We start from the raw sequence: 23635 nt of genomic DNA, 5'->3' as shown, positions 1-23635 counted from the left end.
TTCAAAACACATTATATGAATCAGCTAATTACATTTGCTAATATGTAACCTAATGTTCGTGTGCTGCTAAATAATAAGCGGTTTTCACGCTGATGCACAATATTACATGTATCTACAATAACTTAATTTGGAAGTTACGACAGGAAGTTTGAATCTTATTAAAGCCACCTTGATAAAAGCTCTTATCAGATTGTCCTGAAGAATTCTGTGCGTAATTATCGATACTGACTTGGTCTGTGTTGGATTTTCAGACATCATCATATATCTGCTGCACAGTGGAATGCTTCCTTTTCACTCCAATCAGATATGCGGCTTGAAGTTTGGACATAGGTACATATCTTGATGGAAAAATTGAACCTGTTGGACAAAATGGAAAAAGTTGGCCTCATCGCAGTGTTACTGCTCCCACAGGTGGGAAAACAGATGTTTGGATTTCATCTATGAAAAATATTATTATAAAGTGCATTATTACTTGTACTTTGTCCACAGGCAAAGTCATCATCGGGTTGTCACCCTCACTTAAATCTTGTGAAAGAGGAGGAAAAATGTATGAACGACCTGCTGCTTTTTAAGTTACACAAAGCGACAGGTGAGTAAATAAACTGCGCATTTTGGATCTTTTGTGGTGATTAATCTATATAAAAGAAAAAACATTTAAATCAATCTTATTGAAACCACAGAAATATGATGCAATGTTTTAGTGACACCCAGTGGTTTTATGACATAATGTACTTTGAAATTAACAAGTGTTAAAACCTGTTTTAGTTATTTCATATTATTGTTTATTGAACGATGTAGATTAATTCACATTTTATAGTATTTATGCTAATCATAATAATTAATAATTATTTTATCATGTTATTTTATCCACTTGAATCCAAGCAAATTGAAGCTAAACGTGCCATTTGTGTTTAATTTATTAAGAAAACAATATCAGTGTGCACTGTGAGGGAATGTGGGATGACCTGAACTGTTGGCCACCTGCTTCTCTGGGGGAGATTGTCTCTCAACCATGTCCAGATTTCTTCAATTCAGAAAGTGAGCTACTACCACATACACTGACAACTATTTTCAACAGATCAGATCCTTAGCGATTATCTGTTCCACATTACACTGGTAAATTATTTGCCAGAAAAAAACATTTTCATAAGAATCACACTCTGTTTGTGCGTGGGGTCTCTATGCAGATATTCAGCCATAAAATGCTTGTGTACATAGAGACACTAGGCAACACTGGTGTGTTTATGTTAGGAGATGAGGGCAATAGTTCCATAGTATTTTTTTTGATGAGTCAGGGGTTTAGTGAAGAACCTGAAGAGGGGAAATAATGGGCTTGCAGATTTTTAGTGTCAAATAAACCTGAGAACACAGATCTACACACTGGGCCTAAACCTAATCCTGTTGCTACCAAAGCTTTTTGCTATTTTGCAGGTAAAGTACATCGTAATTGCACTGCTGACGGCTGGTCAGACCCACTCTTCCCACACACGGAAGCATGTGGTTACACTTTCAATGAGAGTGTTGTTGAAGAGGTTTGTGACAACTAATATTTGTAATGTTTATGTAGTTTATGTACTGTATAGCACAGTTCAGTAACAAATACATCCAATCTTGCATGAATGAATGTGAAGTCAACCATTTATCAGTTAAAATATTTAAATATCTCTGTAAATACATATATGTTTATTTAAAGACATTGAGAAAATTGTATTGTATTCTCATTTTGATGCCATTGCTGCAGTGATTCTAAAAGCTCATAGTGACATTTAATTTAGTTTGTTTTGTCATAAAATAAGATAGAATGTGATAACTGGTGAGCTTTAGAAGTACTAGTAAGTAGACTTTTTAATTGTAAAGAACTAGATTTTGTCTACCAGCTTTGATCTTTAATAAAGATAATATGCTGCAAGCTTTCCAAAAAAAGCTCAATATCCAGTGTTTTAACAAACGTTACAGAATTGAATATGTAATTTAAAAAACAGACATTTTTAAATTATAGGATGAGCCAAACGCATTATGTTCATCAATGTTTGGATATAAAATGAATTTGATACATTTACAGTCATTAATTTTTAGATACTTGCTATTGTCAAATCATCAAATGCTGCTTTGTTTGTGATGACGTCCTCTCTCCTTTGGTCAGTCATTGTACTTCTTCTACGTGAAGACCATGTACACAGCCGGATACACACTCTCTCTCATCTCTCTCACAATCGCCATCACCATATTTTGTCTGTTAAGGTGAGAAACACTTTTGTTTATCTTTTCTCTCTTAGTCTCTCTCAACCACACATTAGTCTAAAATCACGACTGACATTTCTGTCTAGTTTGTAAATGATTTGCATATTATACAACATTTCTTTAGGAAGCTGCACTGTACCAGGAACTACATTCACATCCAGCTGTTTATCTCCTTCATCCTGAGAGCCATCTTCATCTTCATTAGGGATTCTCTGTTATTTACTAATGAGGAATTCTACCACTGTGACCACTACCCGGTATGAATGGACCAATACTTTTCAGTCATACTGTACTTCTAATACTCAGATACTCAACAACCATTAGAGACTTCACTGGAAAATAAATGTGAAAATGAATAGACTAAACACATTACAGTACATAGAGGCAGGAAGGAGCTCACATGGGGGTTCTAGCTGAAAACACTGACACTTCTCCTGTGTGGCAGGTGGCCTGTAAGCTTGTGCTGATGTTCTCCAACTACTCCATCCTGGCAAACTACAGCTGGCTGCTGGTGGAAGGTCACTTCCTGTTCACCTTAGTAAGCCGCTCCTTCTTCTCCCTGAAGAAACACCTCGCCTGGTACATCGTCCTGAGCTGGGGTAGAGAGATTTGTTAACAAGAATAAAGTGCTCATATTCACAGCTGAATACATATAATACATTGTTAGACATAAAGATTTATTTCATCACCCAGGTATACCATTAATTGTTATTGTTTCCTGGGGATGTGCCAAGTATTTTTATGAAGATGAAGGGTAAGGGGGTATAAAAATATTTAATTTATTCATTCATTAGCATTTATATGGTTATTATGAGTATCATTTTCTTTTCTTATTTTATTACCATAGGTGCTGGGAAACCAGGACACATGAATGGATTTGGTGGATACTTCGAGTGCCAGTTCTTCTGACTATATCTGTAAAACAGTTGTTTTGTGTCTTTAAAAAATGTTATGTAACATCTCAGGAAATACACTTTCTCACCATGAGACAGATGAGGCCATAGACACAGCTCTCATTTCTGTCTGCTAAATATGAAGCTATAGGCAGCAGCTGGTTAGTTTCAACATAAAGACTGAAAACATGTGAACAGTCAATGTTGTGCTATGTTCAGTAGCTGTTGTTGGTCAAGCGAGGCGACTGATGGCTGCCTGGAAACATCACATTGATGACAAAATAATCCCACATTTTCACAGCACAGTTTTTGTTAAGAATCCACCAAACAACATTATAACATGTTGGTGAGTGATTCTGGTGGTGCTGTTTTCACTGTTTTTGACAGAGTCAGGCTAGCAGCTTCCTCATTTCCAGCCTTTGTGCTCAGCTATGTTAACCAGCAGCTGGAGCTAGATTCAATGAAAGTGGTCTTAAACGTCTCCTCTAATTCTTGGCAATAAAATCAATTAAGGTATTTCCAAAGCAGTATTTGAATCACAAAACAACTTAATGGTGTTGACAGTGTTCACCGGTTTTATTATTTTCAGATGAATCTGATCTTCTTCTTGGGCATTTTGAGGATATTGGTGAACAAACTGAGAATGCCATATGCACAGAGGAATGAATTCAGCCAGTACAAGTGAGTAGTAATCGCACCGTGGCATTGTTGTTGTTAAAACTAATGGCAGTAGTTTTTTATATGTAAAGGAATTGTATCTGATAAATAGGCCATTTATTTATTAATACAATTATTATTTAAGAAAAATACTTTCTTTATGTTCTTTCACCAGGAGGCTGATTAAATCCACATTTTTTCTTGTGGCACTGTTTGGTCTGCATTACATCCTGTTTGTTTTCTTACCTGTCGAAGTCAGCAGCTCCGTGTTTAAGATATGGACCTTTGCAGAGCTGGCTCTGTCATCCACACAGGTACACGAATATGCAGGGATGTGTTAAGACAATAATCCCTTCAGGATATTCACTGTAACAATGTTTGCAGTCGTTTTCTGTCACTTTGCAGTCAGTTTGTGTCTTTACATTCACATAATGCTTCTAATATTATAGGAGAGAGCTAACATGCCAAACAAACTTCAAATAATGACAAATACAGCTACTCTCACTGACCTCTCTTTCTGTCACTAAGGGTTTTGTGGTCGCTATCCTCTACTGCTTTATGAATGGAGAGGTAAGACCTGCGTCGCCAAATTACAGAAAACCTATAGCTCCAAAGTTAAATGTTAATTTTGAAGATGTGGAGCTAATTGTGGATCTGCCGATATTCAAAAGGTGCAGCATGAGATTCAGAGGAGATGGAGGAGATGGAAGCTCACCCAGCACCTTCCCAGTCGGCCCAGGCAGCATCACAGCTCCATCAGCCACAGTGGGCCTCCTCACACACAGGTGTCCCTGCTGCCCTGCTCTCCAGGCAGCCACACAACCACCGGACTCCCTGTGGATACTGTGGAGATGTGATTTTTGTTGGGATTGGCTCTTATGCACTGTAGAGGCCCAGTTAACCATCAGTCTGGCTTGTTCTTATACAGGTATCTTAAAAATGTGTGTGGCAGTAATTTATTCAAATTGTCACATTTATAGTTTTTTTATTTTCATTTCCAGATATTTAATATATATTTTAGGATACTCCAGCTATCTGGTATTGTACTTTCAAAAAGTTTTAGCTCTTAACGATGAGACAGTAAGAAAGGAAAACTGCAGTTGACAAGATTTACTGACTTATTCTTAGTCAGCTCCAAAACACTTTTATCCTACTTTCTACATTTCTAACAATACAACTAAACAGCATCTATTCATAGATCCTAATAAATGTCTTTGTAACAGACTTCCTGTTAATTAGGATGTTTTTTTTCCAGACATAATTAAGCTGCTTCTTGGCTGTTAAGTTATTGTTACTGTTAACCTATAAAACTGGCAGCAATCCTAGTAAAATGTACAAACTCCATTTCCAGAAAAGTTATGAAAACACATACAAAACTATTTGACTCGATATAATTTGTAAATTTGATTGATAATGCAGACATCAGCCTTGCTTACATTTAGAAAAATACAATTGAGTTGTTCAGTGAACACAGACTTTCCTTTGTACTTTTGTCAAATTAAGAAATTAACAAATGACAGATTTTTGTTTTTATTGGATTTTTACATCTTTTTAGTCTAGGTTACATACATCCCAAAAAGCCTCACTTTGACACCAGCAGGGCTGTTTTTCAAACAAAATCTCCTCCAAACTTACAGAATTCACTAACTTAGTTAGCATAAACTCGTCTTTATGTGTCAAAATAGTGTAATTCTACTTTAAACATTATGCCGTTAACCACTATTTATTTCCAGTCAAGTAAAGTGAGTGCCCTGTGATATAGAGGATATGAAATTAAGCACCATTCAAGGAGAAGTTTAACAAGAGATTGAGATTTAACTGTGTGCCTCTTGCACACAGTTAATTTTTTTTGAATATTTAGCCATATAATTAGGTTTGATGCCCAAAGAACAAGTCTTTATCCATGATATCAGATTGAAATATAGAGTGACAGAAAGTAGTCATAAGCTTTAATCAATTATTCTACACTAACAAAGTACTAATGAGTGTAGCAGCATGTACAGTTCTAAACTTGTCTTCCAATTATAGTTTCTATGTTAAAGAAAATAGGACATGTAAAATTCCTAAAGCATTTGAGAGCAGTGGACACTAGATTCCATATTTTGCCTTTAGCTTCTCCACCAAATCAACATATGTGGCCATAGCTTCATTTTTGGACAGACCTGTTGGTTTAAAACAGACAGAAGAATTGTGTTCATCAGTGTCAAGGTAAAACATATGACACATCTAATAATAAATGTATAGCTTCAGGAAGTGCAAACAATTAACATGTGCTTTAAATTTAACATTATGTAATAATTATATCTCTTCAAAATGCATTTTTGAACATTGGCTTTGCACTATGTTTTCTACATGGACTTTCATTCAGCTTTCTTTAGTTGATTTAGTTAGTATATTATCTGACCTTTCTTTGCCTCCCATGCATCCCATTTTGCCTTTCCCGTGAAGTCAAACATCCCTGGACGCTCTGCGAATGAAATAGCAACCATGCATAACTTGGAAGTGCAAAGTCATTCAAAGTGTCCAGACACACAACAGCAGTCTTACAAAAAGCAGTACAGATACAAAACCACATTTTTAAAGCTGCATTATGTAATGTTTTGTAAGTTTGTCAGTTTTTTAGCATTATTATTATTATTTGGTGTCATTTCATTATGACTAATTCCATTGATGTCATGTCTCATGTTGCTGCTAGCTTGATTTAGGTTTTGGCAAATTTAACTGTGTATCGATAACAACATAGTTGATCTTTATAGTCCCAATCCATTTGTTATTTAAGCACTGCAATCCATTAAATGAGTAAATGTTGTAATATCACACTGTAAAAATACCCCATTCCAATAAATGTCCTGCAATGAAAATCATCACATACATATAAAAAAGTATTAGTAGTAAAATGTGTTTAACTATAAGGAATTTAAGGTAAAAGTACTTATTGCAGAAAAATAGTCCATGTAAGAGTGCTGAGGAAATGAAGGTTGTGTCTTTGCTGTTTTTGACCAGCTAATTGAATACCAGTAAACAAGCCTAAAATGGAAATACTCACATAAAACAAGTGCCTCATATTTGTACTTAAGTGTAGAACTTGAATTATTGTAATTAGTTATGTTAAACCACTGAAAGTATGAGTGATAGGATCCTACATGAAGTTTTGGTTGTTAAACATAATGTCTTTTTGTTCATTTTTATTTATACTTTTCATGCTTCTGCTTTTTTAAGGATATATTTTCACCCAACTTGAAATTATTAAATTTTTAAATTAAATTTTACTTTTACTTTACGTATTTATTTTTTAGAAAGATAATCCGGAATATCTGAAACTACTAACTTCAGATGTTAGTAATGAAGCTATGTTCCCAATTTTTACTTTAGTTTGTTACTAAGAAATAAACTGAAATAAAATAAACTCATTTATATAAATGTGAACGTCTGTGAACATTAACTGATCTAACTTGTCAGACTTGTCTCAGCCCCACCCTCCTTTGTACTGAATCATTCACACACAACAGTTCACAGTACCGTGTCTTTCATTTTCCAGATGAATTATTATAAAAACCTTAAACTCACCAATGTTAACATCGCCCACAGTAGCTTGCTTATATAAACCATATATTGCACATATTTCCCCATGGTCTGGTTTTTGCTTCAGTACCTTCACCTCCTCTGCTGCTTTTTCAAAGGATTCCTGGCAGAAGAAGAGAGAAAATACTTCTTGTAATTAAAACCTCAATTCTTGTTTGTGGTGTCACATTCATTCTTTTTGTTCAGTAATCGAGGAACAAGCTCAGACGCATTGCCTCATCACATTTATATACGACTTTACACACGGAGCTCAGCAGAGCAACACCCTCATTATGATCACTGTGAACTAAGAAATCAACACAACTGACAGAAAACTTCATTATACAATAACTTTTACATGTAGGAAACACAAAGAGATCATACTCACAGTCATGTTTGTAGGAGAAACAAACACACTTTGTTGCTGCTGAACTCACGTTGTCGGTGCTTGCCCAACCCGTCTTGCAGTAACGTGGTCTGTCAGTTGGGAGTTGCTTAAAAAAGTGGGTGGTACTTTGTTGAGTCACTATTTTCAGCTAATTCAGCTTTGTTGCATAATAGATCTCAAATCTGGCTGTAAATGTATTTATAATTATCATGGCTTGTATGTCACAACAATCAAACTCCTATCACCACTGTAAGTTTCCACCTAACACCTTTTAAAATATATCTTCTGAGTCTCTTTCATACATTTGATGAAGTATTAGCAGCTTTTTGAGTTGAAACATGAAACACAGTTTGCATTGCTGCAGTGTTGACTTTGTCTTGACGGTCTGTTTTTAGTCTTTGTGTTTTCTAAGGTGCTGTGAAAGAAGAGTGAAAATTATTTATCCACCACAAGATGGCAGCAGCCACATGTTCTGATGGGTTCAGTGCTGCTGCACATTTCGGATCAGGCTTCATCTATCTTCTTAAAAATATATGTTTTATTACAGCCTTTAAACCTAAAAGTGCACAAATAAATTTACGTCACATCAGTAAATACCCAGAGAAAAATTCAGATGTATTAAAACTGCTGTATTTTATGTTTTATAAATGTCTTTACATTCCTGTCTTGAGGGTACATCAAATTTCAGAACATTATTATGACCATCAGTTCATCACTTATCAGAAAGTCATTTTCTTTGGCAAGAAAACATAAAACTCATATTAAACTTAACAGTGTCTTTCATCTTCATAATGAAAACAGTAAACTTCTGTAACAGTCCACTGACATTTTTAAATCAAAAGTGCAGCGATGTCTATCTATCATCAGGTCGGACTAGTACAACACAACACTAACTTGTTTAAAAATGTCAACCCACAGTAAACAACTTCTACAGACACTGGTTCTCCACTTGGCACATAAGAGTTTAAGAACAAAATCACAGTAAGGGACTGTTTGAAAATTATTTAGATTGACGGTGGTAAGAATAAATACTGTTATTTTATTTTTTGCTGAATGGTAAGTGGTTTAACTTTCTTCAGCAGGCAGAGAAAGGTCTGTATTTATCTTCTGATTCATTTTCCTCTACTCAAAGTAGAAGTTTAGTAACAGTTAAATGTGTCACGATGTTCAGTACAGTCACACATCAGTTGTATCATTGTAGTAAGTCCAGTTGTTTAAATTTTGAAGCGTCTGTTCTTTGGTGTATTTGATAAAAATAGACACATTTGTCATAAATATGTCATAAATGTGCTAATTTCACTAATCACTAATGTGTGTTAGTCGAACCTATTGTGAAAATTTGTGGTTTAGTAAGATATGTGTATAAATTTGGGCACATTATCTTAAATTCTATAGGTTTTGTTAGTTATTACTAAGAGTTCACAGGGAGTGTTCAAATAAAATATTAACAATGCTGTAGAAATGGTCTTGATTTTTAAATAGTTAAACTAAAGGTGTCATCACCTTCCAATAATTTTTAAACAGTCCCTAAAACAGCAGATTGAATTTTCATATTTCATAGAAGACAAAACAAACAGCAAAACAAAGTTAAACACTGTCGTCACTAGTGAAAAACATCCTAAAAAACTAATAATATGTAATCTTACTCCACAGACGCAGATACTAATATTGAACTATGATCAAGATTCAGTTATACTGATTAAATCTTCAGCAGTTCAAAACTGATTGTTTTGCATATATCTAACCAGAAACTAAGCTTCAAACCGAGTAACAAGTAAAATAATAAATTAAAGTAAAGAGCAGGACGAACTAAGTACTGATTTGAATGCATAGTGCAATAATAATGAGAACAGACACGCTACAGATCAAATTTCTCTAAGGAGGAACTCACTGATTTGTTGAAAATAACCATAGACAACCTCAACAGACTTTAGAGATGAGCTTTCAATACATTACGTAAATCTTTTTAAATGATTTATCTTCAGTGGGTCTGCGGCTGAGAGGTATTTATCTTCATGAGTGCACACGCAAAGAGCTCTACTTGTACACATTTGATTTCTGGATTTTCATACACACGTCTAAAGGCATGATTCTCACACATTACTGACATCCTCCAGCCCGTTGTGGCAGTAGTTATCCGGCACGGTAAAGCGGATGTGTCTGCTCCTCTCCCAGCCGCGGCGGATCTGTCTGAGTCGCTGTGCCACGCAGGGCACGAAGAGAGCAAGGCGGCCCAGCAGGACCGTGATGGGAGGAACGATGACCAGTAAGAAGGTAGGAGGCATAAAGAAGGGGTACTGATCTGGATTGAAGGCACGGCTCCAGCCATAGAGAGCCGTGTGGAAGGTGGCCATGTACAAGGCACAGTAACCTAGTGTGGACTGCAGGAGGCGAGAAGGGAAATGCACCGTTACAATCGACCTGTCCAAATATGTGACCCAAAAAAGAAAATAACCCAGAGAGTGACTTCTCTATGTTTGCTCACTGTGGTACAAGCTACTGCCAACCCTGAGGAAACACAATGAGCTACCACTCATGACCTGAATGAACCACACTAGTCTATGCGTGTGTGTGTGTATATGAAATAAAATGCACCTACAGGGCCCACTAATTACAAAAACTTCCCAAGGTTGACTTGGGTGGAGGCCAGGGGTTAAAAATAGCCTCATGGTTCTTTGTTTGCACACTAACTGGGCTGAGTGAATTGCAATTATTTCCACTTGACATGACTGATGACTTTTTATTACAGCGCATTCAAAGTAGTATGGGGACGAGCAATTTTTCAAACATATTAGTCAGAAATTATAATCGTTATAATGGCAAAACCAACATCAATCTCATAGTGCATCTGGAGAACTGCACTGGGCATTTGTTTTAATCCACTCTTTAAAATATGCTGCCTTTAAAAAATACTTTGTCATCATGAGTCATGTTGTGTGTTGTGTTTTTGTGTGATTTGTTTTCAGCTACAGAAACAGAACGAATCATAGTTTTACCCCACAATGTGTGCTTTTAGACCTGGAACACTTAATTCACAGGTCTGGAATTAGAGTGTTAACATAAATCTAATCCACTGCACATTTCTGTGTCACATGTCTCATAATCTGTAATGGATGAACCGTAACTATTTTTCTTAGATACTTTTTTGCATTTTAGGCTTTATTAAATAGACTGATAGTAGAGAGGCAGACAGGAAACTTTGGAAGAAAGGGGGTATGACAGCTCAAGCTAAGCCAGGGCACTTCATGGTTGGGGGGCGTTGCCGTTACGTGGTTCACACATTAACTACTGGGCTGCTATTGAGCTCCTGCAATAACTCTTAACACTAAATAGTTTTAAATGCTGACCTCAAAAACAACCTCAGTAAAGGCAGGGCATTAGCAGGGAATAAGTCCCACACTGGGTGACATCTCTGAATTCCTGACTCCAGGCAGTCATTGACTGTAAAAAAGCTCTGTTTGTCTTTTCAGCCCCTAAAACTGGCAACTCTGCATAAAAAATAATTTTTATACAGTTCATTTTATTTCAAATCCATTGTGTTGGAGCCAAAATTATGAAAATTGTGCCACTGTTAAAATACTTACGGACCTGATTGTGTTTTGCAGTTAAGTACAGGTCAAGTGGACGATGTTCTGCCTTCAGGTTCGAGGCAGAAGCTTAATGTGTAATGGATGAATCGTGAAACACACACACACTAGTACACCTCTTACACACAGACAAATATATATATGCACATCGACGGGCACATAAAGTACACAACACACATGAAGACACACATGCTGCCCACAGCTGTCCTGCAGTCTAGATGAGCTGGACAGAAAGTTGCCTTTCATCACACCGACTGTCGACACATGACTAATCTGACGGCCACCGGATTACAGAAAGATGAAAGGGGAATAAGCAGCACAGACGGACATCAAGTCCTGGTGAAATGAGGGGGCTATGAGGAGGAAAGTCAAAAGGGGAGAGGAGACCAAAGGAGGAAGTGTGTCGTTACTGAGTCACAACACTCCTGATGGCTTTGTCACAGCCTAAGTTTAATGCTAAATCTGGGGCAGCTGCAGAAGGACACACACGGGAGTCACAGTCTGTGTGTAACTACTGAACATGTGAGCATATTGAATGGGGAACATAGTGGGCATGTGTGCACACATTAGCCTGACACCTGCCTGCCTGTATGTCTATGTGTCATGTCCGCTACTCTTTGTTCATTGTTCTATTTTAATCCTGCAGCATATGCAGTGGCAGGAAAAAGTACGTGAACCTTTTGGAATTTCATGGTTTTCTGCATTAATTTGTCATAAAACATGATCTGAACTTCATCTAAGTTTAAGTTTAATATTAATTATAATGTGCCTAAAAATAATAACACAAAAATATTATCTTTCATGTGCTAGTGGAAAAAGTATGGGATTCAGGTGTTAGCATACCTGGGGTCTTGTGAGGTGTGGAGCTAGAGCTACTTCTGACTGACAAAAAACACTCAAACGTTAGCTTATGTGAGCCATGCCTCACCAAAAGTAGCTTTCAGAGGATCTACGACCAACAGAGCTCAGACCTCAACCCAAAAGAGATGCTATGGATGGACATGAAGAAAGCGACACACTAGACTTCCAAAGAATATGATGTAATATGCCTGGAAGAATGGGCTTAAGTTCCTCCTAAACGATGTGCTGGTCTGATCCACAGACATACTTATTCCACTAGTACTATGAGATTTTTAAGGTTGTTCTCAATAAAGACATGAAATATCAATTTTTTGTCTTATTATTTTAGGCACATTATATTTGTTAATACTCTTGACTTAGATGAAGATCAGATCACATTTTATGGCAAATTAAAGCAGAAAACCATGAATTTCCAAAGGTTCACATACCTTTTTCACCACTGTATTCACATGGAGTGTGTTTCTGTGTATGACTGTGTGTACCTGTATGAAGGTGAACTCCCTCCAGTTGACAGTGTTGGCCACAGAAGGAAGCGAGGCGACAGCCAGCAGAGACAGCAGCCCGAGGGCCATGATGCCCACAGAGAGGTACAGCTCCATTCTCCACACCTCTTCATCATCCCACAACATCTCCTGATGATTCTTCACCTGGATAATAAATACTAAATATCTCAGTGTGTCCAGAGATTTCACTTCGTGTTAACATCAAATGCAGATTAATTCATAATCTCACCTGTTTTAAAGCAGTGTTGATCAGTTTGTAGCGAAAAGACTTCCTCAATGGAAGACACAGACTGTAGATGGCATGTAAAACAGCACAAAAGAAGCTGCACAGCCCAAACTGTTTTCTCCTGATTAGCCACCGGTCCAGCCAGTCGGGGAAGCGATTGTACTTGGTGCCCCACCTCAGCTGGAGCAAAGCAGCGAATAAACCAGGGAGATAGACGAGGGCTAACATCACCAACGCCACTGAAGGAAGAGTGACGTTAACAATCTCAATGGGAATTTTGTAGAAAACACTCTTCCCTGCTGTGACGTAGGGTTGAAGGACATCACGGGTGAAATTGTACAGGTAGAAGAAAATGAACAGGGACAGGGTGCAGAGGGTAGGAATGCGCCAAGAGGGAAACAGATAGAGGGGAATGTTCTCAATCTCCAGGGAAGAAGAGAGGAGGCCCATATCAACAGGGATGAAGCCCATCCTGCGACAGACCTGCATCACCAAACTCTTGGCTGCGTGATTGTCACTGCACAGGAGAACCTAGAAAAAATGAAGATGGTTAAAAAGTAGAAGACTTCAGACACAGACATAGAGCAGCTATAAAGGGATGTTGATGTGTCCTACCTGCTTGCTTCCATCCCGAGGGCCCACCTGGAGCGTCCAGGCCGATATCGTGTTAAACCCTTTGACTATAGAGCTTTCTGGAAACAGGTCAGCCAGCTGTTCAGCGTTGGAAGGCCCGTCCTTGTTCACCCGCAAACCATTGCTAACATCCACCAGTGTTTTTCCAGCTAGTGCCGGCTTCAAGTTCACCAGTGTGGTGTGGTGCTCAGGGAACACAGCAACAAAGACCAGGTCTGCCTGACTGGCGGCCTCCATCTGAGAGGTCACCTGGAAGAAAGAAATAGACACGATCAAAGCTCTACCATTAAGAGGAGTGTACATTATTAGACATTAACAGATAATTGTATGCAGAGATCATCTAAGAATTATAACATAAATGCAGGTCATCCTTAAAACAGACTCTCTATACTGTTACCATGCCACAGCTTACTCTCAGCTTTAACTAAGATTATATATTAACTATGTATTCAGGGTAATAACAACAGTTATTATCCACGCTGGAGAAACTGTGGGTAAATATATAATTATCACCACAGGCACAGAAACAAAAACACCAATTACATGATAAGCATGGATATGAGTGTCAGTATCACTGTGTGTGTGTCACCTCGGCCTCTTCGGGGAACAGAGCCACAGCACGCTTGGGGGTTCGACTCCCCACCACCACCTGGTAACCACAGGTCACCAGCCTTCTGGCCAGGGAGCGGGAGAAGTCACCTGTACCCAGGATGCCAATCACTGGAGCACCGGGTTCAGACATGGAAGCTTCCAAATGTCTGCACCCACCTCCATCACCTCTGTCTCGGATTAAAGGCCTCGACATCTCGTCAGGCATAATACACCGGCAGGCCTAGAGAAAGGGGGAGAGGATAAATATTTGGATTTTAACATGAGCAAGAAAAAAAATGTATAATTATAACTGCAGACATATACACACTGCAGTCTACTGTTTTTAAGATAATATTTAATAAAGATACTTGATATTAACTTACACACACTGTTATTTTGGTCTAGACTGTAGAGGGCTGTTATATCATATAGCATTAGAACTGAAGATGCCATAATAAAAGATGTGTAACATGAAGTTAAAACAATCGCCTGTTTGTTTTTTGTTTTTGTTAAAAAAAAAAAAAAAACAGAACTAGGATTCTCTGTAGCTGTGCGTCTCAATTAACATGTCCTAGATTTGTCTTCTGCATTATCAGGGCAGTGAAAGGCCAATAACAGCTTTACCCTTATGGTAACAATTAAGACTGTTGTCACTAAATCCAAAACATCAGAGAACATAAAATGAAATGCATGCATCTTACTAATCTGCTATATTCATGCTAAACGTGATTCTGAACACATAAGGCACTGTTGAGTCCCACATACCAAACCCAAGGTCATCCTGTCCTACTTCTATTAGCAGTGAAAAATGTACATTACTATGAAAACGCTGCTTTAGTAAACAGACAGATGTATGCCGAACTGACCACAAAAACCCCTACTATTCAGAAACCGATTCAAACTATCTATCTTTTACTAAAGCTGACCTTTAAGTGGTAAAGTAATAAAAAAATGTCAAAAAGCATATTAATGTTCTGTTCACAGCAGAAACAACGGTTTGCATACACCTTGTTGTGCTCGGTTGAACTCGTGGAAACTACCTCAGAATAAAGTTACGCTGCTTAACATACAAGACGAGAACACACACTTGATAAAAATGACAGCTTATTTTAAATAATTTAGAGTTAAGTAGTACGTACAGCCACGTTTTTTGCTAGTTTACACTTACTTACTCACACGCTTCTCCTCCGTCTGTAAACTCCTGCGCTCCTTCCTGATAAGATGACGTCCCAGCCAAAGCCCCGCCCTGCTCACGCCTCCAGCCTGGGGGCAGCAGATAAACCAGGGAATAAACTCCCCAAACTATTGGCCAACACAGAGCAGATAAAGCCTGAGCATACTCAAGAGCACAATCCACAAAATAAATGGTCTGAAAATAAAAAAAAAGGTTTGTCCCACAGTTTGTGGGACAATGTTCCAGAGTCAAGGAGCAACAACATGTAAAGTGCGATCATGTTTTCACTGCTGACCGTGAAATAACCTGAAGACACAACAACAAAAATGCTTTGTGTATCAAGAAAAATATTTTCAAATCGACTGATAGTGCACCAATGCCAAGAGGAACAAGAACTGGTTTAACACAGGGGGTTAAAAGTGGGCAGCTGCACTCGAAATGTAGAGCTTCAATGTAGATGTATAACTTGTCAAAGTTTTTTAGCAGACGTATGGTTCAAAGTATATCTTAAATAGAGAGGTGCTTTCAAAAACTTGTGTTGATGGAACAGTTTGGCAGCAGTGCTGAGATACCTACATTCAAAGGTTTTTAATGTGAGGGTCTCCTTTCTAGCTAATAAGAAAAGATGAATCATTTCTGTGTGACTGTTTTCTAGCATTCCTATAATTTGTTATTTCATGTGGCTGAGAGCTAAAGGGTTGGGCAGGGTGTAGAAGAGCATAGCCAAGCAGAGGGAGGGCTGGGTGGCTCAAAATTGATAAAGTATCATGCAACTGCTAGTTTGAGCCCCAAAAGGTGCTTTATTAAACAAAAAAATCAACAAGTTAAAAATTTAGCCTTGGCAAAAAGTACAATTTGTTCAACTAGATTTAACCCATTTGGCAAATGGGTTATTTAAATTCGAGTAACTGTCCATAACAGTATGCAGAAAAATACATACAGAGTCTCAGATTACTCAAAACTGAATTGAACCAAGAATTGACCCCTGAGGCACACTGCATATTAAATAGAATGATACAGATACAGTTTGGTTGGACAAACGACTTGGACAAACAGCATATGCTGTTAAAAATAACAGAAAGTATAATGATTCTCTTACTATATTGGTTTTTAATACTTTTCCAGTTTACACCATCTGCTTAGTGAACTGGTGTATTGGCCTTGGGATTTAAAGGAAAAAGCTGAAGTAAAATCGTGTTAAAAAGATTTCTGACCGCCGGTAACACACTGTCAGCATGACTTCATCATGTCTGCCTTTGCCACTTGCAAAAGGTTGAATCCCGCTGGCTTGCAGTGCTACATCAGTGTGTATCCCCCCCTCCACACACACCAAAGGCATGCTTGCCTACCCTCTCTATTTCAGTCTCTCTTGGCCATTGCCTCATGTTTGTTTACAACGTTTAAGGTCACAGAGCTTGACATGTATAGCCTCTCTGGTTGTGAGATTCTTCATTCATAGGTACAGTATCGATAACTGTTGTCCCCCGGTGTAGTAACATATTAATCTTACAATCCACAGCTAATTTACTCCAATAAAACAGGTTTCATCTTGCTATTCTCTCTAAAACAAGTGACAATGTTAAGCTAATTAATAATACATCAGGGTCTTTTAACATTCCCTGGTCTCTCTAATTACCCCAGTAATTAAAGAGTTGTGATGCTAATTTTTAGATGTATTTTAACCTTATAAATCAACACTACTCCAACATACATCGTTCTATTGTTGTATGCTCTGGCTATTGAGGGTAAAGCAAATCTAATCATGATTTACTGTATGTAAATGGATTGGATGTGAAATATTGTGGCAGAGAAGTAAAGGTACAGTCATAAGCGGTTAGCTCGAGGTGAACAGGTGCAGCTGTGTTAACATGTGGCAGGACCTCACTATCAAATATTATATGGACAAAGACATTTGCTTCTGTGCTTTCAAGGGATGCGGTGTCTCCAGTGCCCTTCATCAGGGATTAGAGTTACGTGTGGAGACAGGAGCTGATGTTGCAAGTTTCTTGTCTTGTTGTGGTTCAGACAAAGTTTCCCACAGAGATTTACAATAATACCATATGACATTTCACTAAGTAAACACAGTGTGTTTTGCTCATCCAAAATGAATGTTATTACAGTGTTTCACCTGTAATTAATCCTGTAATAAAATCATAGAGAGAAGATAGAAGTCATAGGTTAATTGGAGGGCTGTCACTACTTTTTCTTCTGTGGTTTCCAGAGAGATGTGTGAGATACATCTTCTCATTCTAGCTAAGTTTGACATATTTTGTGATTTTACCGTATCTGGACTTGTAAGCTAGTAAATGATCTGCAATAATCAGAGTTAACACTAAGGTAAATAAGTGCATATTTATTAAAAAACCTGCAAACAACAATGTGAAATATGTGTTTTCATCCACTACTGTTACTGTATGTGAATATTAGGTGGTGGTTTATCACGTAAACAGTTGGTGGGGCTAATTATACAGTTGGGTGCCATTACTAAGGCAGAAGGAGCCATGCATACAAACTGTTTTACCATAGTTAAACCTTTTTAAGAATATCCAGTGTTTCCTCTCAGATTTGTTTATGCTTTGAAATTTCCCAAAATATAAAAGCTAAATGTTATTCAATGGTGCAGTGTGACTGCAAACATTTACTGAAGTTCTACTATAAATAGCTCTTCTATAATTTTAAATGTGATACCCCTTTCTGTGAATCTCTTAAGCAGCTAGGCAATCTGAGTCAGCAATAAAATGGCTATATGGAGAGAAAACCAACCAATGTAAATAATATATATTGCAGAAAATAGCTGGTCATAAACAGTGTCAAAAACTGTGTTTGGTTTCATTGTTTTAAATAGTTTGACACACTTTGAATGCAGCACCTTAATAAAGTATGTTTGTATTGTGTTACTACTTCTTTCCATGTTCTGAAACAGCCGTTGTTGTTTTCTTCATTTGCTTTAGTTTAGTTTTGTTTCCGTTCTCGTTGGGTTATGTAACATTTTAGGTAGATGGACAGCTAATGAGGACCTGATCTGTTTGTCTTATTGTATAGTTTGTGTTTATTGCACATCATGATTAGAAGCAGTGCTGCAGGGCAGGATAATCTCAGCAGCTTCAGTGCATAGTGTGGACAGTGTGTTGTGCATGGCTCACCATAGCCTTAAGATACAGTTCACTGTACTAATCCTGAGTAAAGGTCATTTCTGCAGTCATGTAGCAGAGTCGAGAAGCATAGCGTGCTCTATATGACTTCCTCCTCATACTTATTTTTAGTGGTTTGTTTTTCAGATTATTATTGCTTGTTGCCAGGACTGTCCTCAAATTTTAACCTCAATTTCCCATTTGACCCAGCTCTATCGTGACGTCTCATGCTCTGTCTCACCTTCAGACATAAGCAGCACAGCTGGAGCTATGTTCTGGGGAGTTGGGGAGCTGAGCAGAGCAAAAGCTGAAATTGGTTAGGGGTGGGGCTTCTGGAGTGTGACCACAGGGCTTCAGTTAAGCCTTGTCTCTGGCCTCTGAAGATTTCGCACACCGCCTTGAGCTCTAAAGCCTCTGTTGTGGATATGGGGCCTGTGCTCCAATTCCAGGTGCTTAACACCCAGCTTGCAGTTTCTAAGTATTACGGGTCCTTCGGGGGAATTTTGAAGCTGTAGGACAAAATCAATAACGCTTTTATTTTCAATGAGCAAAGGCTGTCTTTATTGGGTGTCTCAAAAGCTTGCACTCTTTGGAAATAACCATTGAAAGACACTGATAATAGTCTTATTTTTCTGATGTGCTTAGAAACCACATGCTTAGAACACATGGCCTCAATGGAAAGAGAAACAAAAGAGGCTAAAGAGGCATTTAAGACAAATTTGTATGCAATGGAGTAATGAGTGCCTGTTCACAGCAAGAATTTTAATTTGTTGAAGGATCTAAATTCAAGGCCTGTGGTTCACCACCTCATGAAACAAGACATCAAATATGTCCCTGCAGCCAGGGGAAGCTTGGAGCTGAAGGTGTCGACAACCGTCAGACATCTCTGGTCCACTCCCTGCATATATTATTTGCTTTCCCCCCTTCTGTTAGCCCTGCTGCCCCTGTGTCTGCGTATGTGTGTGTGTGTGTGTTAAATGACCGATGCAGTTGGACATTTCATGTCACCACAATAAACGTGCCTTCAGCCATTTGGTTCTGACGTTTAAGGGCACCCTCATGGTCTGAGTCAAATATTAGAGCATGCTGTCTAGATTGCCTTTTAAATCTGATTTTAACCTGGTTTAGTAGTGTTCATAATTAAAAAATAATGTATTTATATTAATTTGCAAAGTTGTTTGGATACAGATACTGTATACAGGAGGAGGAATAAAATTATGTGACACCTAGTTTTCTGTGTTAACTGGTTACTAATGTGTTCACAAACACAATGTGCTCAAGCTAACACTAATAATTATAGGCCTAATCTTCCATGTCTTTACTGAACCATATTTTACAAAGGTTAATGCGTAAATAGGTTATATTTGGATATTTTATTACTTTTATTATACAATTTCCACAAAAGTCTCATCACACATGCGATCAAATTGAGTTTTAAAGATAAAGATTTACTCTTCCAACCATATGTCTGACATGTATTTCTACATGAAGATATTGAAGAGTCTTTGTGGAATCCTTTTAAACATTTAGTGCCATTTTGAATAACAGCTGCGCAGAAACTTTACGCACAGGCTCCCTCTTCTTCTGTCAAGTTGTAACACCAAAATAAAGTACTTCCTGTTAGGCAATTTAAAGTAAAAGCTGCATCTATTAAGATGTTTTATGTCAGCTGTCGACTTCTAATAAGCACCAATTATTTGAATTTAGGGCTGAAGGAGATAAATGACAGGAGTATTCAGTTTTAATATAGTAAAGTAGTAAAGTAAAATAAAATAAAGTAATAATAAGCATTATTACTGGTGCACATAATGTTATATCTGAGGATGTGCAGCTAATTTTAACTACTTCAGTTGGATTAATCAATCTATAGCTAAATATATATGTGTGTGTGTAAAGCTGCCACCTTGACCACATGTTTTAAAATCCTAATCTGCCAAGAAAGTAAGCCTACATGTCCGATAAATACAGCCCTGCTGCAGAACAAAAGCACATTTTTCTCGGAAAAACAGTGGAATAAAGCAGTATACAATACATACTGAGTCGACTACAAACAAATGTTTGTACAGACAAGTTTAATGTGAATTTGCTTGTGCACCTACAGATTCTAAAAATAACACAGTATTTAACGTGACCGTGTTTGAATTGTTTTTTTTTTTTTTTCATAAACATAAGCAACTGTTTTAATTTGAAGGTTAAGTCCTCTATCTTCCGGTCTCATTCTTGCTGACCGTAGCAGCTGGACGCAGCTGTTTGCGCGCCCATCCATCCAGCCGAGACGCGCACACGCTCCCCGGTCACAGCCGCTGCCCAGGGGCTTGGAGCCACCAATTACAACTGCTGGACACTGGATGCGCACTTAATTAACTACATCTCGTTTGTTTTTTCTCCTAAAAGTCCCCCAGTCATCTGTCACGATTCCGCTCCAGAGAGGCTCCACGGGCTTTCTGTCGTCCATTTGCCCCCGAACCGCACGGAGGAAGTGGTCGGTGGTCTTTCTTGTGACTGCTGTCGCGATGGTTCTGCTCATTCTGGCCATTGCTGTCCCGTTACTGCTGCTCCGCTCCTCTGAAACCTCCGCTCATTATTATGAGATGATGGGCACCTGTCGGATGGTTTGTGACCCATACAGCCCGAAACCAGGAGGCGCCACGGCCATGGAGGTGATCCAGAACCTGAACAGTGTCGCCCCACAGCCGCCGATGGCGCAAGGTAGTCGCGGGGAGCCGGGCCGCCCAGGTAAACCGGGTCCTAGGGGACCGCCGGGAGAACCTGGACCCCCGGGTCCGAGGGGGCCACCGGGAGAGCGCGGCGATGGTAAAATCACGTTCCCCGCGTTAAGTGGAGCTGCAGGAGCTGAAAACGGAGAAACAGACGGTGGCAACTCAACGATCAGCAGTTTAAGGATCGCTTTTTACGTCGGTCTGAAAAATCCACATGAGGGATATGAGGTGTTAAAGTTTGATGACGTGATTACAAACTTGGGGAACCAGTACGACCACAACACCGGGAAGTTCACCTGCCATGTTCCGGGGATCTATTTCTTCACCTACCATGTGCTGATGCGTGGAGGAGACGGGACCAGCATGTGGGCCGACCTGTGCAAAAATGGACAGGTAATATCGGAGAGTAGGAACAATAAACCACAATAAACCACTGTTAATCTAGTTTAAAATCATTGTAAAGTGTTTGTTGAAACATTAGAAAATCAGATGCCAGCAATCTGCAATATTTAGGAGTTCATTTAATAGTTTTAAGATACAAACGATAGAGTCTTATATTCCCTACAAGACTAACCAATGAGTTAAAATCCGCATTTTACGCACAGTATCGCCTAAGGTTTGCCCAATTCACACTTCTTGACACAAGTTATATAACTGCATATTCTGACGAGTCACGTCTTTAATTAATACAGAGTCACACGAGTGATATTTCTGGAGAAATCTTCTCTCTTTCTGGCTGCTCTGTTAGGCGGTGGCGCTCATGCGTAAATCCTGTTTGGATGAACAGCTCCAGCGGGATGAGAGGGCAGATATGAGTCTTAACATCATCAGTGTTTATTGTAGATGATGATAGAGGATAAAAATTCAAAATGAGACAAGAGCCTGGGTTAAATTTTGTTCCAGAGCTTTCTGTCCTGTAATGGTTTTGACAATTTTCACCAATTTTCTCCCTGAATTTCCATTTAGTAGTTTAACATTTAGACTTTTACTCCTTTCATGCATCAAATGCTATTTTTATAGCTGTGCTACTTTTTTCCACTTTGCCTCTCAGGTACACATGAACTTTTCTACGCTCTTGGTATTTCTGTTGTGTTCTCCTGCATATCACAATGAGTCTTGTCTCATTTTTCTTCAGGTTCGGGCCAGTGCCATAGCTCAGGATGCAGACCAGAATTACGACTATGCCAGCAACAGTGCTGTGCTGCACTTGGACTCTGGAGATGAGGTCTATGTCAAACTAGATGGTGGAAAAGCTCATGGAGGCAATAACAACAAGTATAGCACTTTCTCCGGCTTCATCTTATACCCTGACTAAAGGGTCAGATCAATGGACAGTTACCTTCACTAAACTGTTTCCATTAAAGTATATTGTCAACTATGTTTTTTCTTGTTTTAAAAATAGGTGACACAATGCACAGGGTTATTTGTAGCTGTATGTTATGTTATAGTGCAGCATCTTTTGTATTTGTATTTGATTTTAGTTCAACTGGAGGCTGTGGCCACCGGTGAGTACATAATATCCTTTGAAAAGCTAATGTTGAGGTAACTTACCGCATGCCAAAGCTTACAGATCCAACACCATAAGCATGCTCTGAGATGGGAAAGCAAAGCAATGTAGTGAACAGAGTGATGCCCCAGTATAGGCCTTACCGGCTTCCCATAGGCTTACAGGGTTTTGAAGCATTGTGTGTATTATTGGTATATAAATATTACAATTGAGGTGTTAAAAAAGTTGAGTTGTGGTGAGGGTACACCCCCCCAGTGAGGTTTGGATTTTAGTCACAGTCACACCAGCAGTGAAAAATGAAATTTCATGGCAAAATCAATTCATTGCAGTCAAAATCGCAGTTCAGCTGTAGTGAACTAACACTTTAATTTCATGTTTTGACTGTGTTGATCTTTGGCAGAACAGAAAGTTAAGGTTTAGTGTAGCAGGTGTGCTGCACTAAAAGGCGCCACCTGAGCTCAATGCTAATGCTGCTAGCAGGACCCCACTGCATTTCAGAGACTAAATCACTGAATTTAAAATGATCTTAGTAGCTGTCTGTGGTTTTGGGAACAACCTGTCATTTTTGAAGTTTAACTCAGAAACTGTTTTTAGTCAGCGCAGCCGGTGCCAAAGTTCATCAAACCTGAACTTTCAGCTCGCCCCAGCACCACTTGGTGCACTGTGGAAGCTCAGAGCAGCACAGAGTGGTCGCACCTAGTCTGCAGGAGTATAAAGTGCCAAAGGAAAAGATTTGAAGACAACAGCTGAAAAGAGTTGACCTGTAAGAGACCAAGCTAATAAACATACAGCCTAACTGATGGTTTGAAGATAGCACGCAGAGTTGTTTTTCTTTTTCAGCAATGAAAAAGAATTAGTGTAATGAAATTATACACAAACCGGACAACAAAATATGAGGAGTAAACAGCAAAGTGCAGTGAAAACAACAACAAAACAACAACACCTTTCAGACTGACTAGTGC

General features: G+C 38.6%; 4 protein-coding genes across 6 annotated transcripts in view; 2 read left to right on the top strand and 2 right to left on the bottom strand.

The window, feature by feature from the left end:
• Positions 1-306: 306 nt before the first annotated feature.
• Positions 307-4687, top strand: LOC113164297 (secretin receptor). The gene is given in 13 exon segments (XM_026363535.1): positions 307-411; positions 490-589; positions 925-1038; positions 1432-1532; positions 2144-2241; positions 2366-2498; positions 2687-2840; positions 2935-2995; positions 3089-3158; positions 3724-3815; positions 3967-4105; positions 4320-4361; positions 4463-4687. Coding segments are annotated over 13 exon segments (1395 nt in total). The 3' UTR covers positions 4649-4687.
• Positions 4688-5305: 618 nt separating this feature from the next.
• Positions 5306-7856, bottom strand: LOC113163240 (acyl-CoA-binding protein-like). Its single transcript, XM_026361685.1, has 4 exons — positions 7741-7856; positions 7359-7476; positions 6196-6258; positions 5306-5953 (listed from the first exon to the last, which is right to left on the bottom strand). The coding sequence occupies exons 1-4, from the start codon at positions 7744-7746 to the stop codon at positions 5880-5882; spliced, it is 261 nt and encodes an 86-aa protein (XP_026217470.1). The 5' UTR covers positions 7747-7856; the 3' UTR covers positions 5306-5879.
• A 492-nt stretch (positions 7857-8348) lies between these two features.
• Positions 8349-23635, bottom strand: part of LOC113163237 (metalloreductase STEAP3) — a 124528-nt gene continuing 109241 nt past the window's right edge. Inside the window, exons 3-8 of one of the 3 annotated variants that reach the window (XM_026361679.1) lie at positions 15318-15404; positions 14140-14382; positions 13533-13799; positions 12921-13448; positions 12671-12835; positions 8349-10121 (exon numbers count right to left, since the gene is read on the bottom strand). In XM_026361679.1, coding sequence (XP_026217464.1) covers positions 9834-10121; positions 12671-12835; positions 12921-13448; positions 13533-13799; positions 14140-14382; positions 15318-15404 — 1578 coding nt within the window. In that variant the 3' untranslated portion in view covers positions 8349-9833. Of the gene's footprint in view, positions 10122-12670; positions 12836-12920; positions 13449-13532; positions 13800-14139; positions 14383-15309; positions 15416-23635 lie in introns of those variants that run through there. The other 2 variants (XM_026361681.1, XM_026361680.1) reach the window with 2 other exon arrangements.
• On the top strand, positions 20689-23003 carry LOC113163239 (complement C1q-like protein 2). Its single transcript, XM_026361684.1, has 2 exons — positions 20689-21559; positions 22302-23003. The coding sequence occupies exons 1-2, from the start codon at positions 20960-20962 to the stop codon at positions 22479-22481; spliced, it is 780 nt and encodes a 259-aa protein (XP_026217469.1). The 5' UTR covers positions 20689-20959; the 3' UTR covers positions 22482-23003.

This window comes from Anabas testudineus, chromosome 2, assembly GCF_900324465.2.
Source record: "Anabas testudineus chromosome 2, fAnaTes1.2, whole genome shotgun sequence".
In the NCBI taxonomy this organism is placed as follows: domain Eukaryota; kingdom Metazoa; phylum Chordata; class Actinopteri; order Anabantiformes; family Anabantidae; genus Anabas; species Anabas testudineus.
Note: the sequence above shows the minus strand (reverse complement) of the source record. Positions and strands in the feature narration are given on the sequence as shown.

Excerpts from the sequence above, each read along its gene's own strand:
- LOC113163239 (XM_026361684.1), top strand. The coding sequence starts at position 20,960 with ATGGTTCTGCTCATTCTGGCCATTGCTGTCCCGTTACTGCTGCTCCGC. Across the intron at positions 21,560-22,301 it reads ACCTGTGCAAAAATGGACAG|GTTCGGGCCAGTGCCATAGC; the intron begins GTAATATCGGAG and ends ATTTTTCTTCAG.
- LOC113163240 (XM_026361685.1), bottom strand. Across the intron at positions 6,259-7,358 it reads TGTGGGCGATGTTAACATTG|AGCGTCCAGGGATGTTTGAC; the intron begins GTGAGTTTAAGG and ends TTTCATTCGCAG. Across the intron at positions 5,954-6,195 it reads TGCATGGGAGGCAAAGAAAG|GTCTGTCCAAAAATGAAGCT; the intron begins GTCAGATAATAT and ends TTAAACCAACAG.